The 13,179-nt window shown below is 35.2% G+C and overlaps 1 protein-coding gene across 2 annotated transcripts in view; it reads right to left on the bottom strand.

The window, feature by feature from the left end:
• Positions 1-3,573: 3,573 nt before the first annotated feature.
• Positions 3,574-13,179, bottom strand: part of SETD4 (SET domain containing 4) — a 39,972-nt gene continuing 30,366 nt past the window's right edge. For both annotated transcript variants that reach the window (XM_074300677.1, XM_074300676.1), the window contains 4 exons: positions 11,646-11,727; positions 8,224-8,304; positions 7,655-7,778; positions 3,574-6,990 (listed from right to left, as the gene is read on the bottom strand). In XM_074300677.1, the coding sequence (XP_074156778.1) occupies positions 6,856-6,990; positions 7,655-7,778; positions 8,224-8,304; positions 11,646-11,727 (422 nt within the window). In that variant the 3' untranslated portion in view covers positions 3,574-6,855. The remainder of the gene's footprint in view (positions 6,991-7,654; positions 7,779-8,223; positions 8,305-11,645; positions 11,728-13,179) is intronic.

The raw sequence follows: 13,179 nt of genomic DNA, 5'->3' as shown, positions 1-13,179 counted from the left end.
AGAATTAAAAGTCCTACTATTGTTACCTCTTCTTCCTCAGATATTCCTGGATATTCTTCTTTTTAGAACCAGACTCTAAAAGTCAGGTAACAAAGAATTTTATTGAGAAAGTCCAGAGGAATTGGAATTTCTGATCAGAAGTAGGCTCTGATGGGAAGAGCGAGCATTAGGTACAGAAGCAGACTAGCTTTATGCTGTTAGTTATTGCAGTTCTCTCCCCCAAAGCTCCCCTTAGGGTTACATTATTTCTTACATGCTACTCCTAAACATGTTCCTCCCTCTTCTCCCCCCACTCCATCATACATCACATGTTCTGTCAATGAGGTTCTAATTCTATTGGGGTGTGTTGGCTTATATGCATGAGGCTTATTAAGCAAGGGCAATAAAGAAAAAAACTTTTCCCAGACCTTGAACATGGTCGATTTAAACCAGTTTCTAACCTAGGCATCTTTATCTTTATCAAAAATTTGAAGTCAAGTGAGCCTCTTCTACTGAAAGCTCATTGGTCAGAGATACTTATTATCTTACATTGCCTTGAGGTTATAACATTCCGGTGGAAACTTAACTTTTCAGTAATTCTCACTGTCTGCTCATGGTTTCTGAGCAATTGAATTTTAACTGTTCTGTGGAAACCTAACCCTTGTCTCTCACACTGTGAACCCATAAGGGACCAGAAACTACTGTTCACAGGACACCTGGAAACACAGGAAGCATACTGGACGGAAAAGGGTGAACTTGTCTGTGTCCACTTCCTCATCCTAATTTTTTGTTGTTGTTGTTATCTTCCACTTTCTCCAGGTTAATTGTTTTCTCCCACACTACTTGCACCATATTGTGTGCCTCTTTAACAACTCAGGGTAGCTAACTCCTTAGACAGACTAGGAAACTGTGGGCAGTGGGGGCATGCAGCATTGTTGTGTGTACCCTCAGCATCCTCAAGGCAGCTCACATCTGCAATCTGATAGATCATTTGCAAAGGTCCCATTCCTAAATGTCACCACTTCCATTCTGGATGGCACCCCATTTGTACTCCTCACTTCCCTGGGGAATAACTTCAATCTGAATACACCTTGTTTTCTTGCCAGAAAAGATCTTTTACCCACATATCTCAATACTATATGTCATGTAATTATAATCACCCTTGGGGACAGCTAATCAGAAAGCAACTGCTTTTCTTTGTAAAATGAGTTTCCATTTCCACTTTGATGTTGCTGAGGGGCCTGTTAGGAGGAATGCCTGTGACTGGAACCCCCCTCAACCTATTATCTTTTCTATCCAATATTTAATGCTTTTTAAATATTATGGTGCTTGCACTTAGGCCACCTGAGCACTCCACCACTGATCCACCCACTGCCCCTACCTCTTTGAGAAGACAAATGTGGGGATTTAGGGGAAATGTTCTTTGGTATTTTCAAAAAAATTTTTTGTTCTTTGGTATTTAAGGAAAGGCACAGCAATGTGAATTCCCTAGTTTGGATATTAAGAACTTGAGGATATTCACAACCAACCAATTGGCCAGTGAAACTGCATATTCCCTCCTAGAGATTCAGAAATCACTGGATTCTCTTGCTAACATGGTTTTAGATAATTAATTGGCCTTGAACTATCTTCTTGCCTCTAGTGGTAGTGTCTGTGCCCTTGCCAACACCTCCTGCATATGTACATCAACAACTCAGGGAATGTTTAGCTTCATACTGAAAAGATCCTAGAAAAAGCTGGCTGGATTTGAGAGATTCATGATAGCCTCTTCTCCTCCAAGTCTACTTGTGAACCTAGTTTCTTTCAGACTCCAAGCCATGAACTTCCAATTACTTGTTCAACCTGAATACCACGAGCTACCTGATTCTGGGACTCAGCAGTCCCTGTATGCTGCTGCCATCATCTTCAAGTCATTTGTCTCCCCTCAGTCTGGACCCCACTGGGAAGGACTGGCTCTAAACCCCTTATCAGCCTGAAACAGCTCCAGACGATGAGACCTTTGTCCCTTGTCCCAAATGAATTTGGGTCTCAACTGCTTGAGGAGGCACTGCAGCTTCTAGGGGAAATTCAGCAATAATCCTAAATTCACTTGGCCTTAGGAGTAATATAGTTATGTATTTCCTCCCCTAGCTTTTAGAGCAATCTTTAGTGATAGCTCTGAGGCCTTGGGAATGCTAAAGTTCCACAATCACTGGCTGTCAGATGACAATCTCTTGGTCAGTGAGAAAGTTTAAGAGGTGTATACCAGACCACTTCTCAAAGCCACCTATAAGCCATAAAATTAGCTTATCATAAAGCACCTGGTCTCCCTAACTTTTTTCTATAAATTTTATCATCTTACTCCTGGTTCTTTGCTAAATCCTTTTGGAACTTAGCCCACTGTTAGCAACATTATAAATCTTTGTCCCTTAACTTGGGAGAAAAACTGAGTTGGCACATTCTTTCACCATACCTGCAACACAGACCTGGGGATCCTAGCATTGTTAGGGTATCTTCCACCTCAACATGGCACCATGACTCTTTCTAGTATCCTTTCTTTGTTGGCCCACACAAGGGTCATCAGCCCATGAATCTCTTAGCCATGCCTCATTTTTCTGGCAGCTTTCCCCCTCTCCCTCCCTTCCTCTCTCTCCCACTCCCATCTGTCTCCCTCCTCTTTCCCTCTCCTCTCTCTCCTTCCCTTCCTGTCTCTCCCTCTCCCTTGCTTCTTCTCTCCCCCCTTTCTTTCTCTCTCCCTCTTTTCCTCCCTCCTTTTATTCCTCTATCCCTCTCCGTCTCTCCTTCCCTTCCTCTCTTCCCTTTTCCCTCCCTTTCTTCCTCCTTTCCTCCCTCTCCCTTCACTTTTTCTATTTCTCCCTCTCCCTTTCTTCTTCCTCCTTTCCTTTCTTTCTTCTCCCCACTTTGGAATCTTCAATGCCTGAAGCCTTACATATTTGAAAATCTAGTTTCCTACATGATTGACATCTGATTTTATGTTCAAAAATAGGAATCCAATAAAAATGAGTAGAACTCCAATTCCCCTAGAAAATAACTAAGCTCTAATCCAGAGTAAAGATGGACCCAGAAGCCCCACTGAAAGCTTCCTATGTGCCATACTGTATGGTCTTAAAGGAACTCCTTATAAAGCGTTATGGAGTAGCCTAAAGAACCTAACCAAAGCACCCTGGCAAGATTGCTGATCTTTTTTCTTCCCTAACCTACTTCAAATGGCAGTGCCAGCTCTTGGGAGGGAAAAAAGTGAGGAGGGATTGCTAGACTGCCCACTTCAGAAAATGTTAATCCCAATGCCAGAGCCTCTATATTCACCACAGGTAGGACTGGGGAGCTGCCCTCCTCAGTTTGAGAAGTCCCTCTTAGTACTCTTACCACTGTTGTCTCAGGTTCTGCCTCCATTTTCTTCCTTGTATCACTCCTGTAAGATTATTTGCTTTTTCCTTAAATTAATCCAATAAAAGGATTCACTGATTTCAGCAATGACTAGATCTTCTAATTTTTTTTTTGTTTTGCATTATTTCCTGAAGTATAGGGATAATCCCCAAAACAAATAAATCAACCCCTGATTTATAAGATATGCTGATTTCCTTGGTGTCACTGAACTTTTTTAATTAAAACTTTATTTTCAAAATATATACATGGATAATTTTCAACATTCACTCTTAGAAAGCCTTGCCTTCTAAATTTTTTCCCTTCATTCCCCCCACCTCTTCCCCTAGAAGGGTAAGTTATCCAATATATTTTAAACATGTGAAATTCTTCTACACATACATATTTCCACAAATATGCTGCACAAGAAAAATCAAATCAAAAAGGAAAAAATTAGAATAAAAAAGTGCAAGCAAACAACAACAAAAGTGAAAATACTAGGCTATGATCCACATTCAGTTCCCAATCCTCTCTGGGTGCAGAAGGCTCTCTCCATCACAAGACCATTGGAACTAGCCCAAATCATCTCATTGTTGAAGAGACATGTCCATCAGAATTGATCTTCATATAATCTTGCTGTTGCCACGGTGTAATGGGGATCTTCTCATTCTTTTGCAAAGTCACACTGAACCGCAGTATCAGATCCCCACAGCAAGTCTCCTGATGTTCAATTCATTGTACTTCTTACCTCACCTCCAAATCTCTCATTTTTGTTTTACAGCAAACAGAAATGTAACAAATAGGGAGGGGAGATGAAAGAAGGGGTATTTCACACATATTACTTCCTATATCAGTAATTCTGCATTGCAATGTAATCATTCTAGGTTTTAAGCATTTAAAAATGATATTAGTGTTTCAACAACATATCTGTACATTTGTATATAGACAGTCAATGGGAGGGAGGAGATAAAGAAAGAGATGGTCTCAATGAGAGGAAGTCCTGATTTCCAGGCTTGCCTCTGACACAAAGCAATTGTGTGAGAACAACAAATCACTTAACTTTTGCACCCCAGACAGCTCTATAAAATTATAATTTACAGAGAAAACAATAAAGGAGTTTCCTCATTGGGAGTTTCATGTACCAATAAAATTAAAGTTTTAGTCAAATTACACACACATAAACATCAAGACAAGAAAATGGATTACAGCTAGAGTCAGAAAAATATACATCTCACAGATGGCAGTAAAAGAGAAGGAAAAATATTTACATGTTTTTATTTATAATTTCAGTTTATCTTCACACTAAGTATTTATTCAACTGGAAGAGGATGTCTTAGGACAAATATAAATGAAATGTAAAAACAGAGTAATAATGTATCATTTAACATGTTAATACAATTTTAAATGACTCATAAAAATGATTCTTTTGTGTTTAAAAATAGAAGACAAAACCGGTATAGTATGGATACCTCTCAAGCATACTGTAGAGTTAGTTCCTAGTGGAATTTTTCTTTTTTAAGCATACAGACATGCATCATGTCTGCAAAAATAATAAAAATAAAAAAGATCAAATGTAATATTTTCTTTCAACACAGACAAACACATTGAAATTTTCCATTCAAACAACCTTAAATACCATCTTCACTATTTGCTAATCACTCCTAATAAATACCATTTGGTAATGAGTAATGTTAAGAAATAAAACAGTGAAGTAAAAGAACTCGTCTGCTAAGAACTTACATATATACAAGACTTAAAGTCTGTACTTTGAGCCAGAGGAAAAAATCTGTAATCTTGAACACTAAGATGAATTTTCCTTTTTAAAGAAAGGGAATTAAAACTCATTTTTATGTCTCTTTAAAAGGAGCCAGTTTAACTTTCTTGATGGTTTTCAAAAGATAATCAGGCTAATGGAGAAAGTGATACCTTATAATTTTCATGCATCAAAGAACATAGGGAATATATGCTAGTAAGTTATGTCTCTGACATTCAAATTTAAATAAGTTGTAACATAGATACAATTATAGAAGTAATATAAAAAGGGCACTTCTTTAAGGGCATTCAAAAAGCAGAATTTGTTTAGCAATTTCCATCTCATACCAATCTATTCCAAAAGTCTACTCTTTTCATTGTTTAAGAGTAAAAAAAAAAAAAAAAAAAAAAAAAAAAAAAAACAACTCTACCCATTGAACTAAAAACCAGATGAGAATGAAATTTGCCTTGAGTTAGCCTCAATCTTGACTCTCAGGATCTACGCCATGAATACATTCAAATATGCTATCATTTTCAACATGTACATTCAAATGGTTGTTAAACTAACTCCTTTATTAGTATAACTGAGGGAGAACTTCTCCCTTATCCCCGAACTTGCAGGATGAGGAAAAATCTCCTTATTAAGAGGTGACACTTAAACAGATCCTACATGCCATCATCGTTCCAAGGGTGTGTGTCTGTATGTATGTATACACACAGAGTACTACTGACCCCCTTCCCCAACACAAACATACATACATATCCTGCCACACCATCACCACCCATCACTCACTGCTGGGCTGAAATAAATATACTCCATTGATAGGTATGAGTAAAGATATAAAAAGAAGAGAGGACAAAAGGAAGTATTTGGCTAGAATACAGAGTAGAAAAAGGGAATAAAATGCGATAAGAACTGGAAATTAGATTCAAGTCAGCTTGCAGAGGGGACGTATAAAAGTTATGCCTCAAAATAAACCCACAAAATCTTTCTTATTTTCTTCTAAATATACTGTACACATCTTATTTATACACTTTATATTTATGTTGCATATACTTTTAACATCTTTAAATGTTTGTTTAATTGATATTAAACCACTAACATACTAAAATGTTTATTATATGAATAATATATGTATATTGTGTAGATGTTTGTGTTTTTAAGTAGTAGCAAAGAACTGAAGACAATGGATTTTTTAAAATCCTTCATACTCTGGTTCTACTTTTCCAGGCTAATTCCAATTCCAATGGCCAAACCAACCCTCTTGCTGGATGTTCATGATACTGCATGGATGTGACATTTTACTGATTCAATCTCCTGATTCCATGTCTTCTCATTAGATAGCATCCCATGCTAAGAACGGTCTTCTTCCTTCCTTGTACTTTTGTAATCCTTAAACCCTGTAAAGGTTCTGCACAAGTGCCCTCTCTTTCAAAAGGCTTTTTTTGAGTCACCCAATTGCTAGTGGCCTTTCCTGCTGCTCTGCAAATAAACGACTATTTATTTTATATAGATCTAATATTCACTTATCCCTGAACATTCTCTAATATGCTCTACCCGTGGGCAAAGATTATCATTTTTATATTTGTGTGTTCAGTACTGAATATAAAGCCTGGAGCAGCAAGTACTTAATAAATCTTTCTTAAATGAGGTGATATTATTTGCAAAAAGAAAAGTAAAAAATGAAAAAATTCAAAAACAAAGGATTATTTGCATTTAAAAAAAAATCACACACCACAGAGGTAGAATAACTGAGCAGGTCAGGTGGTTTCTTGGTGCATATTCTTTAGAATATCTGCAGACACTTGAAGGAGCTTTAATTCTTCTACCCACAAATTTTCTATCAAAGTTAACTGGTCTTTCAGGGCTGTTTCCTCATCCTTCATATGGGAAATCTAGAAACAATGTAAGTATCAGTATTAGTAATAATTCCGTAAGAATTTTCCAAAGACTGAGTTGACTCAGGAACATTAAATAAATAGCTTAATCTCAAGTCATTCCACAAAATACCCTGAAACAACCCAAGTTTCTTATTTTTTAAGTGAACCTTATGCTGTCTGTTAATAAGAATCAAAAACACTAATTTTAAAATATTTTATTACAAGGGTTCTACCAAAGCTTTATTTAAAATGAAGGCTTAAGGAAAAAAGTGAGAATCACTGTATTAATGGAAAACCAAAGCAATTCTTAAACACAAAATATTTGTGTTATAATGCTCTAATGAGATATGCAACATATTAAAATTTGCATCTTTTTTCCACATGCAAATATATTTCTGCAACCTTGTTTTACTAAAACAATAAACTGATTATCACTTCAAAGTATGCTATTCATATTTCATATTCACATAGTTCATGTGCAAGTAAAAAAGAATGTTGAATAGAGCACCAGCCCTGAAATCAGTTCAAATCTGGTCTCAGACACTAAACACTTCCTAGCTGTGTGACCCTGGGGAAGTCACTTAACCCCAATTGCCTCAGCAAAAAAGAAGAAGAAGAAGAATGTTGGGTTAAACATGTATGTCTTTTAAGAAAAGAATATAATGTTTTAAAAATATACCTTCTGAAGTGCAGTTTTGGTCTCTTCTATAAAAGAAGAGCATATTTTTCTGGACAAGACCAAACTCTTCCATTCATTTGTGTCTGAAATCACTTCACCAAGAAGCACTTTCTTCCAGCATGTACTAGAATCAAAAAAAATTAATATGGTAACATCAGCAGCATTTGCAAGAAGGGACGTATAAAAGTTATGCCTCAAAATAAACCCACAAAATCTTTCTTATTTTCTTCTAAATATACTGTACATCTTATGTATACACTTTATATTTATGTTGCATATACTTTTAATGTCTTTAAATGTTTGTCTCCAGATCAGGAGATAAAGATCTCCTGATCTTTAAATGTTTGTCTTCTTTGTAACCAGGGATTGTGCATGCATCCTTTGAATTTTTCTCCCCAATGCTTTAACATAGGGCCTGGCACACAACAGGCACTTAATAAATGTTTGTTGATTGATCAACATTCCTTGCTCTCCAAATTGATAAAAACTACAAAGACAAATGAAACCCTGTTTTTTGGAATGAACAATATGTTCAATCACACACTGAAGAACACAACTAGAAAACTTACAATTCATCCACTCCAAGACATAATAATTTAAGGGCTGTAAGCAATCTCCAAGATGGACCATCCCATCCAAAAGTTAAATTCCTAAAGAAAAAAAAAAAAATACTTTCAGTGGCAGAATTTATAAGTTCTTCACTGTAGTATATTATGATACCCTATTGTGGTGTGTATATATACATATATATATACACACACACACATATATATATGTATGTATGTACATATATATACACATACATATACATACACACAAACATACATACATACACACATATATACATATATTTTTTTTAATAGCTTGTGATTTAGAGCTAAAAGAAAAAAATGTATAAAAGCAAAATGATAGATAAAATCAGAATAAAGGATTCTTTAAGCATTTAATCCATGAGAATACAAATAGAAGCAAAAAGAAAGATAGATCCTGCTCTTTAGGACCTTACATCTTGATAAGGGAAGACAACACATAAAAAGGAACTGGAGAGTAAGGGAATGGAATGCTCCTACATGAGAGAGTCAGGAACTGAATTGGGTTTGAGGTAAGCATGACTTGTGTGATAACTTCTTCAAATGGAAGTCCAGAAGAACTCATCAATCAGAAGAAGAGGCTGCAGGAATTAGAGGGTAAGAATTCATTTCAGAATGATGGGGTGGGGAAAGGAATTAGTCTCTTTCCAATTAATTCTATTGAGGCGATGAACCTAGGGAAGTGGAGAACAAATGACATGAGTAATCCAAAAATCTTTGATTTGGAATGACAGATTTACTCAAGTATTCAAATGGATCTGTGACTTTATCCATGAGGGCATTCCTTCTGAATTATGCCTGCCCACATATGACATTTGTCCATGTTTTTCCACAAGTTCTCCAGAACAGACCCACCCACACAGTGGGAACCTTCATCCTCAATTTAATTTGACATCAATCATATCAAAAGGATCCTATAGATAGTGGCATGTGGTACAGAATGTGCTGACAATCTTTTTTAATTTTTATTTTTTTATTACAGCTTTTTATTTACAAGATATATGCCTAGGTAATTTTTCAACATTGACAATTGCAAAACCCTCTGTTCCAATTTTTCCCCTTTCCCCCCACCCCGTCCCCCAGATGGCAGGTTGACCAATACATGTTAAATATGTTAAAGTATAAGTTAAATACAATATATGTATACATGTCCATACAGTTATTTTGCTGCACAAGAGGAATCGGACTTTGAAATAGTGTACAATTAGCCTGTGAAGGAAATCCAAAATGCAGGCGGACAAAACTAGAGGGATTGGGAATTCTATGTAGTGGTTCATAGTTATCTCCCAGAGTTCTTTTGCTGGGTGTAGTGGTTCAGGTCATTACTGCTCTATTGGAATTGATTTGGTTCATCTCATTGTTGAAGATAGCCATGTCCGTCAGAATTGATTATCATAAGTATTGTTGTTGAAGTATACAGTGATCTCCTGGTCCTGCTCATTTCACTCAGCATCAGTTCATGTAAGTCTCTCCAGACCTTTCTGTATTCATCCTGTTGGTCATTTCTTACAGAACAATAATATTCCATAGCATCCATATACCACACTTTATTCAGCCATTCTCCAATTGATGGGCATCCACATAGTTTCCAGCTTCTTGCCACCACAAAGAGGGCTGCCACAAACATTCTTGCACATACAGGTCCCTTTCCCTTCTTTAAGACCTCTTTAAGATATAAGCCCAGTAGTAGCACTGCTGTATCAAAGGGTATGCATAGTTTGATAACTTTTTGAGCATAGTTCCAAATCATTCTCCAGAATGGCTGGATGTATTCACAATTCCACCAAGAATGTATCAGTGTGTGCTGACTTAATCTTAAAAAACAGGTTTATATTGTAGCCTATCAATTAATTACCAGCTGCATAGCTTCAACAAGTGTCTTCATTTCTCTGAGTCTCAATTTCTGCATCTGGAAAATGAGATGATTGGCTCTGATGACCTCTAAAGTATCTTCCTATGAACTCTGATTCCCAACACCAGTAACCATCTTTCTTCTGATTATATACTTCTTTGATGACACATTTTATATAATTTTTCCTTCTTAATGTCAAGCCCATCAAGCACTATCCCATTGCCAATTTAATGTCTTGAATTGAAATTCTTCAGTGTCTTTAGCAATTCATGACTTAATAGCCATCAAATTGGTGACTACTATTGGTACTAAAGATGGCCCTTTAAAGAAAATGTTGAGGTTATTAAAATAACTTTGCAATTTTCCAAAGGTAATGAAGTCTCCTCTTCCAATTCTGGGACCAAATCCTAGTCCATTTGCAGTATATATTGGTTTTAGTAACTAGTTTTACAGGTTGTCCAACTGAATGTCACAATTTGGACAATATATTATTCATTCTTCAACCTCTTGATTTTTTTTCCCATTTGGAAAATTAAGAAAACTTCTGAGAGTGATTACAAATCTCATTCAGGAGATTCCTAAGATCGCTGGGACTTGCTGCAATCAGGACAATGTCATACACAAACAGGAACATCATCACCTACAGAAACCCCTCGACTTGGACCTTACGATAAGATTCTCCTCTATAGCAAAAATCCTCCCAATGGCAAATTCTCTCCTGTTCCTATATCTCCCTGTTTTATGCCTTGATAGATACTAATAATCAGGCATCAATGACCAAGCTTATCTATGTTTCCTCCTTCAAGAAATCTTATATAATTTTAAACTTTCAAGGAATCACATATACTTATTTCCCTAATTATGTTTTTATGTTTTACTTTCATTAATATTCAAATCAACTTCATGCTAAAGAGGTAAAAGCTTAAAAGTAAGTAAGTTAGAGAGGAGGGAAAAGAAATCTACTCAGAGTAGGTAACTGACCATAGATAAACCATGAAACAAAATTTATCTACACTGGGTTTCAAGATTCCTTTTTTTTTTTTTTTTTAAACCACATCATTCAACCAACTTCAGAGTATAACCTCAGTTCCTTTTCCATATGCACTAAATTAATGGGCTTCAAACATGAGTTCCTACATATGGTCTGATGAGATTATAGCACATCTTAAAGAAACTCAAATCAACTGCCAAAACAGCTCTTGCTGATTTTAATAGTGTCTCAGGGGACTTCAGTGCTACCATATTTTCATAAAGACACTTATATTACATCAAAGAAATATCATCTATACCACTCGGCATCTACCTCTTTATGTGGTCATTTAATTCATTATGTATGTATGTATATCTGATCTCTGCAAGTAAATCCTGCGTTCCTAGAAGCCAGGGATTATGCTTTATGTCTCTCCCTAGACGTTCCTAACATTGTATCCTGTTTTATATTCAATAAATATTTTTGGATTAATCAAGTCAACCTTGAAGAAAACTCTGTTTTCTCTAAAGTTGCTATGAAAGCTTTCTGAAATGAAAATTTCAATAGAGGGATACTTACTCTGAAAAGCCATGCTCCTTTAAAAGGGAAAGTTTCTTATTCATTTGTGTGTCCACTGAAGGAAGGTGATCCACAAGGCTGTCTGTATTTTTAAAGATAAAATTCATTTTTAAAAAAAGATGAGATTCACATACTTAAGGCATAATTCAGACAACAGGGCTAATTAATTAGAGTATTATAATTTGCTTTACATAACAATGAAGATAGATGGTTGAAGCTAAAAGCTTTAGATGTAAAAACAGAATTCATTACTCTTGCCCAATTCGGGAAGATTATTCCATCATCCACAAAATCATAATAACTTCATGTCACCAGACCACAGTAATGGTAGAGATATTAGTAATAATATTAATGTAAGTGAAATTATAAGAAACATTAATAAATGATACTAAAAATAGATGACATTTATAAATTGTTTTAAGGTTTATAGAGTACTTTATGTAATTATCAACATTTCATATTTCACATTTGATTACAGTCCTGTAATATTGTATTATTATCCCTTTCTGTAAAAAAAAAAAAATCTTCATCTATATGATGAGGAAAGAGACATTCAAGCAGGTTAAGGGACTTAGAATTAATAAAATTTTAGAAACAAGGTTTGAACCCTAGTTTCCTAACTCCAAATCAGTCCGATGTCCCTTCCAATATACTCCCTGACTTGTGGTTTATTATCTCTAACTTTAATTCTTGCTTCCAAAATGCAAATCAACCTGAAGGATTAATTAATAAGAGTTTTTTGTTTGTTTCACCATAGCTATCATATGAATTATAAATGATAAAACTGTAAAAGCAAGTCAAATTAAAATGAATTTAAACAATAGTTTAAACCTTAAAATGTTTTGTATTTCTTCCTACTTAGCCAATAACTCTTATCAACCACATAAAGTAATAGAGTACAGAGTCCTGAATTTTAGTCCTAATGCTATCTTTAAATCTTTAGGTGGCTTTGGGAACTATTTCTCTGTGCCTCAGTTTCCTGAAAAGGAAAATAAAGGAGTCAGAAGATTAAAAACTTATTCTTAAAATGTTTTAATATTATTATATGTCATAAACATGAAACATAAACTGCTCCCAAAAGTAGCTTGTTATAAGACTAAAAAATCATTATGTCAGTCATTTTTATTTGAACGAGTAGGTAAAATTCTGCTTAAGAGCTAAAGCATCATCTATGTTATATGAAGGATTTTTAAAATCTTCTTTAAATCCATAAACTTCTGAATCAACAAATCTGTTTTATCTACTATTTGTGCTATTACCCACATGACCTGAAGTCACAGAAAAGGAAGAATCCTAATATTGAACAAATATTAAGTAGCTTCTCTGGCTTCAGGCTAGGAATATCAATCTTTTGTTATGGAATAAAAGAAAAACCTCTTGAAATTTCATTCAATCTATAACAGTTAATATCTGAATAGATCTCCGGTTAAATAAAATATACCAAACTGATGAAAATAGCAATTTAGGAGAACATAATGAACAAAATATATATTTTCTCTCTCTAGATTGTAAACTGTTACTTTTTTGGTAATTT

The sequence above is a fragment of the Sminthopsis crassicaudata genome, chromosome 3 (assembly GCF_048593235.1).
Source record: "Sminthopsis crassicaudata isolate SCR6 chromosome 3, ASM4859323v1, whole genome shotgun sequence".
NCBI lineage: Eukaryota > Metazoa > Chordata > Mammalia > Dasyuromorphia > Dasyuridae > Sminthopsis > Sminthopsis crassicaudata.
The sequence above is the reverse complement of the archived record's forward strand: the minus strand, read 5'-3'. Positions and strand labels throughout refer to the sequence as shown.